Source organism: Salvelinus sp. IW2-2015, unplaced genomic scaffold (assembly GCF_002910315.2).
Source record: "Salvelinus sp. IW2-2015 unplaced genomic scaffold, ASM291031v2 Un_scaffold2307, whole genome shotgun sequence".
NCBI classification, from domain to species: Eukaryota; Metazoa; Chordata; class Actinopteri; order Salmoniformes; family Salmonidae; genus Salvelinus; species Salvelinus sp. IW2-2015.
The window spans coordinates 90,257-96,954 of NW_019943633.1; the positions used below are offsets into that span (position 1 = coordinate 90,257).

The 6,698-nt window shown below is 42.4% G+C and overlaps 1 protein-coding gene across 1 annotated transcript in view; it reads right to left on the minus strand.

The window, feature by feature from the left end:
* Nucleotides 1–946: 946 nt before the first annotated feature.
* The window catches only part of sec22c (SEC22 homolog C, vesicle trafficking protein), a 37,771-nt gene continuing 32,019 nt past the window's right edge, over nt 947–6,698 (minus strand). Inside the window, exons 3-6 of the mRNA XM_070440208.1 lie at nt 5,709–5,872; nt 4,734–4,977; nt 4,564–4,629; nt 947–3,287 (exon numbers count right to left, since the gene is read on the minus strand). Of these exons, the coding sequence (XP_070296309.1) occupies nt 3,008–3,287; nt 4,564–4,629; nt 4,734–4,977; nt 5,709–5,872 (754 nt within the window). The 3' untranslated portion in view covers nt 947–3,007. The remainder of the gene's footprint in view (nt 3,288–4,563; nt 4,630–4,733; nt 4,978–5,708; nt 5,873–6,698) is intronic.

The following is a 6,698-nucleotide window of genomic DNA, read 5'->3' on the forward strand; positions in this document are numbered from 1 at the left end:
GTAAACGTGTTCTTTCTGTTAGCTTACATACTGGATGAATGAGGTAAACTTTCTTCTTTTAGTCACATCTGGATGAATGAGGTAAACGTGTTCTTCTGTTAGTTACATACTGGAATGAATGAGAGTAAACATGTTCTTCTGTTAGCTACATACTTGGATGAATGAGGTAAACGTGTTCTTCTGGTTATGCGACATACTGGATGAATGAGAGTAAACGTGTTCTTCTGTTATTACGTAACTGGATGAATGTGAAACATGTTCTTCTGTTAGCTACATACTGGATGAATGAGGTAAACGTGTTCTTCTGTTAGCTACATACTGATGAATGATGGAAACGGTTTCTTCTGTTAGCTACATACTGGATGAATGAGGTAAACTGTTCTTCTGTTAGCTACATACTGATGAATGAGGTAAACGTTGTTTTCTGTAGCTAATACTGGTAATGATGAGTAACAGTTCTTCTGTTAGCTACATACTGGTTAATGAATGAGTAAACGTGTTCTTCTGTCTCTACATGCTGGATGAATGAGGTAAACGTTTCTTCTTTTAGCTACATACTGATGAATGAGGTTAAACGTGTTCTCTGTTAGCTACATACTGGATGAATGAGGTAAACGTGTTCTTCTGTAGCTACCATGCTTGATGAATGAGGTAAACGTGTTCTTCTGTTAGCTACATACTGGATGAATGACGTGAAAGGTGTTCTGCTGTTAGCTACATGCACCAATTTGTAAGTCGCTCTGGATAAGAGCGTCTGCTAAATGACTTAAATGTACATACTGGATGAATGAGGTAAACGTGTTCTTCTGTTACCTACATGCTGGATGTTGTTCATAGCAAAGCACTGCAGAGTTTATAAATAAGACAGACGGATTTGAACATCGTTTGAAATGTCATTATACTTTAGAACGTTTATGGCAACAACCAACATAATTAATTTGGTCAATTTGATTCAGATTACTGCACCTTTCAGACAGTGGTTTATTTTACCTTAGAAAATACAAACCACACAATAGGTAAACCATGTGTTAATACAGGTATCTCTAGTCAATGTTGATTATGAAAGACACACCCGACACTTTGAAAAGGAAGGCCTGAATGTTACCCCTTGTAGACTGAAACGTTAACACGCTCTTTCCCCCACTTCAAATCGACAATTTAAGGAAAATGACTCCTTGACATTAAAGCAGCCATCAATACACAGAACAAAACTCAAAATTATACAAAATTAATTCAACATATTGGTCATATCAGTTACAGCAGCTTAACCCTGGGGGGGGGGGGGGGGGTCTTCCTGCAACCCCCACATTTTCCCTCAACAAGATCAGTTCAGTAGTTAACACTAAACAAGTCAACCGTAGTGCAAACTCACTGGTCTTGGATCTAAAACTATTGTACATTCTATTACCAGGTGCTTGAGGAACACATATCTACACATCGATCACCAAGATTTGTGGGCTCTGTGTGAATTTCAGTAGAGCGGGTATGAATCTTCAATTCACAATTTGTATTCAAACGGTCTCTCAATCATAGAAAAAGTGGTAAATAGTTTATTCCACTCATGTCTTTTCAGCTCAAATTTTGCTGAAATTAATRACATTTCTTATTTACCAGATTACTACAAGCTGTAAAAATATGAATAGGGCCCTTAGACTAGAAATGAGAAATATCGCAGACTGGAAGGCGCCCAAATCACATCTATATATTTCTTTATTTAACTTGGCAAGTCAGTTAAGAACAAGTTCTTATTTACAATGACAGCCTACCCTGGCCAAACCCTCACGACTCTGGGCCAATTGCGCGCCGCACTATGGGTCTCCCAATCACGGCCGGTTGTAATACAGCCTGGAATCGAACCAGGGTCTGTAGTGACGCCTCTAGCTGCGCCACTCGGGAGCCCCAAAAGCATCAAATCGATCTAATCTATCGTTTTAGGACTACGAAARGCAACATACACTGTCACTACATCATTACGGTGTTACAAAATCTATTTTAACTACGCAATATAAAAGTTTCTGTATTCATTTTAACGTATGATTTCCATATGTTTTAGATATAAGAAAAACAATTAAACTACAACCACATTGTTACCAAGCAACATAGTATTACCAACAGCCTTCTTAGATACATTATATTGCTAATAATATAATACCTTACTTAGCCCTGTAAACTATAAAACCATGATCTAAAAAAGATATATTAACTCCTCAATACTGACCCCCGTGAAGAGGAATAACACCTGGTGTTGTAAAACTAGAGGGATATGTCAAGCTTCCTGCATAAACAACAGAAAATACTTTGGTGAGACATTTTGATTCGTCAATTCTACAGACGCAAAAATATACCTTGTGTACAAGAGAAAGAAAGCAACAAAGCAAATTGAAAGCACAGTTAATTTCCTATTCTCGTGAGACCAGCTGCATGTAGACCCTCTGGAGAATCAGACAGTTGATTAWCACTCACTGAGCTACAGCAGTGGTCTGATTGGACAGTGAGTGTTCTTTACGTCACTGATGATSTAATCTCAATTACCTCGTCAAATGTAGACCMACTGTCTGACTGGCTATAGTCTAACATCACAAGTATGCCCTTTAATAGCCAGACAGTATTACAAATTCATATCATTCAAGTAATTTGCTCAAAACATTCTAAAAGCCGATTTGAGGACCATCCAACATCCCCCCCGTGGTTAGGACCTCCACTAACTCCTCAAACCTGCCTGGGACGCAACGTAAACGGAGTGCAAATAAACATGGAAATAAAGCAACAAATTATCCTTATACAAACAAAACAATGTTATATCCCACTGGACATGATAGGAGACGTCTGTCTGGGTGGGTCCTCCTCCTGCCCTACCACCTACTGTGGTGGTGCTACGCACTAAATGGTCCCCCCTCCCTCAGACCCCGCAGTCATTGGTTCTGTCTGGGTTGGATCCTCTTCCTCCCCTACCGGCCTGGACGTAGCTTACTGTGGTGGTGCTACGCACTAAATGGTCCCCCCTCCCTCAGACCCCGCAGTCATTGGTTCTGTCGTGTAGTTTCCTGTTGAGGGTGAGGAGGGTGACGAGGACAGCCACAGCCAGGTGGAACAGCAGCTGCCAGACATTCCTCAGACCAAACAGGAAGCAGTTACAGACCACAACCACACTCAGCAGTACCAGGGACTTGACCCTCTTCAGAGAAGAGTGGAACAGGTACAGGTGACACTGACCAACACAGCACAGGAACGCCAGCAGGAACGCCACCACGTTCCAGACTCCTTCATAATCATCCTGTAGCAAACAGGACATAACAACCATAGAACACAGTGTTCACATTGACAGACAGTGGGTCTTTATGAGTCCACTACAACATTAGCGATATAGGACTACAACATTAGCAGAATATAAGGACTACACATTAGCAGAATTAAAGACTACAACATTACAGATATAAGGACTACAACATTAGCAGAATAGGACTACAACATTAGCAGAAATAAGGATACACATTCATATAGACTACAACATAGCAATATAAGGACTACAACATTAGCAGAGTATAAGGACTCAACATTGCAGATATAAGGACTACAACATTAGCAGAGTATAAGGACTACAACATTAGCAATATAAGGATACAACATTAGCAGAATATAAAGATACAATAGCAGATATAAGGACTAACATTAGCGAGTATAAGGACTACACCATTAGCAGAATATACGGACTACAACATTAGCAAATATAAGGACTAACATTAGCAGAATATAAGGACTACACATTTAGCAGAATATAAGGACTACAACATTAGCAGATATAAGGACTACAACATTAGCAGAGTATAAGGACTACAACATAGCAGAATATAAGACTACAACATTAGCAGAATATAAGGACTACAACATTAGCAGAGTATAAGGACTACAACATTAGCAGAGTATAAGGACTACAACATTGCAGAGTATAAGGACTACAACATTAGCAGAGATAAGACTACAACATTAGCAGAGTATAAGACTACAACATTAGCAGAGTATAAGACTACAACATTAGCAGAGTATAAGACTACAACATAGCAGAGTATAAGGAGACAACATAGCGAGTATAAGGATACAACATAGCAGAGTAAAGGACTACAACATTAGCAGAGTATAAGGACTACAAACATTAGCAGAGTATAAGGACACAACATTAGCAGAGTATAAGGACGACAACATTAGCAGATATAAGGACTACAAATTAGAGAATATAAGGACAAAAATTAAGATATAGGACGACAACATTAGCAGAATATAAGGACTACAACATAGCAGATAAGACTACAACTTAGCAGATATAAGGACTAACAACATTAGCAGAATATATAGGACTACAACATTAGCAGATATAAGGACGACAACATTAGCAGAATAAGGACTACACATAGCAAATAGACGACACATTAGCAGATATAAGACACAACATTAGCAGAATATAAGACACAACTTAGAGATATAAGGACTACAACATAGCAGAATATAAGACATTATCAGCCAAGTTGAATTAGACATCGCTAAAAGAATAGCGTACCTGGAAGGGTATCTATGAGGTGAACTCCCCTGATGAGGTTCAGAGAAAGACCATGATGTGAGACCAGTGAGAGATTCCTGGGCGGTCACTGCGCCAACCTCTGGTTCTGACCTGTAGGACGGATCCAAACAACACAGTGCAACGTTTACTGAAGTACACAGTGCAACGTTTCAAGTAACACAGTACAACGTTTAACTGAAGTACCACAGTGCAGCGTTGAGCTCTAGGCAAAGGCCTCCTCCTCGGATTCTTACCGGATCGAAAGTTGTTCCGCATGCCATTGGCTGACCCGTTGGTAAGCTCCACCTCCTCCAGGGTGAGGATCTGCAAAGGGCGTGTTTTCAGATCCTCCGACCTCGTCAGAGTGACCTCCAGCGGACCACCCCTCTGGTTATACTGCTGCTGCAGCCAGGCTATGCTGTTGTCTATAAAAGAATATGAACCATTCTGGTATACTGCTGCTGCAGCCAGCTATGCTGTTGTCTAATAGAATATGAACCATTCTGTTATTCTGCTGCTGCAGCCAGGCTATGCTGTTGTCTAATAGAATATGAACCATTCTGGTATACTGCTGCTGCAGCCAGGCTATGCTGTTGTCTAATAGAATTGAACCATTCTTGTTATTCTGCTGCTGCAGCCAGGCTATGCTGTGTCTAATAGAATATGAACCATCTGGTTATCTGCGCTGCAGCAATGATATTGTATGTTGTTTCTAAGTATCTGGACTCCTGCCTACATGACTGCCTCATGGCAGATGACCTCTGTTGAATACATTAATGTTGCTGGACTGTAGCACCAAGACTCTAACCACTAGACTACCTGCTGGACTGTAGCACCAAGACTCTAACTGATCAAACAGCTCCGTTGGTCAGGTGTGTGCCTATTGAACAACATCCTGCAGTACCCGCGGCACAGAAGGGTTGTCTACCTCTCTAGGTTCCTGCACACTACAGAACGGGTTGTCTACCCCTGCTCTTAGGGTCCTGCACCACTACAGGAACAGGGTTGTCTACCCCTGCTCTAGGGTCCTGCACCACTCCAGGAACAGGGTTGTCTACCCCTGCTCTAGGGTCCTGCACCACTCCAGGAACAGGGTTGTCTACCCCTCCACACTTCTCAACCCTCCACCACCCCCCTCCCTCCCTCTTCTACACACCGAACTCCAGGAAGGGGTACGGCCTGGCTGCCAGGGCAACCTTGGCGTTGTCCATATGAGCTGTGAACTCCCAGCGCAGGTCCTCTAGAAAACAGAAGGCCATGGCCGCAGGGAGGCTGGCGTCACATACGCTCATGTAGGATACGCCCTCACTGGAGAGGAAACTAGAGGGAGGAGGATGAGAGAGGAGGATGAGAGAGGAGGAGAAGAGAGGYGGAGYAGAGTGGGATGAGGAAGAAAGGAGGAGAGTGTGGGGGGTATTAAACAGCCGGTCACAGCTTGCCCACAGTGTACAGCAGGACAGTCTGAATCCTTTCAAAATGTGGAGACTGGTTTCTGATCTGTTCAACCAATTCTGTTTAACGTCTAATCTTCCCTGTGCCACTTTCTCTGTCCAATGTCCTTACTCTATGTTGAGGTGCCTTCAGAAAGTATTCACACCCCTAGACTTAACACATTTTGTGTTACAACCTGAATTTAAAATGAATTACATTGAGATTGTGTGTAGGCCAGTGACAACACACACCATAATGAATTACATTGAGATTGTGTTGCCAGTGCCAACACACACCATAATGTCAACGTGGAATTATGTTTTTAGAAATGACTGAAGTCCAACACATCACTGAGTTCCACTCTTGATATTTTCAAGCATGTGGCTGCATTGTGCTGTTATTCACCTTTCAGCTGGACAATAACCTAAAATACAAAGCCAAACCTACACTGGAGTAGTTGAATGTTCCTGAGTGGTTTAGTTACAGTTTTGACTGAAATCAGCTTCAAAATCTAAGGCAAGACTAGGGGCCTCCCGGGTGGCGCAGTGGTCTAAGGGCACTGCATCGCAGTGCTAGCTGCGCCACCAGAGTCTCTGGGTTCGCGCCCAGGCTTTGGTTGGGTTGAGGGTTTGGCCAGTAGGGATATCCTTGTCTCATCGCGCTCCAGCGACTCCTGTGGCGGGCCGGGCGCAGTTCGCGCTAACCAAGGGGGCCA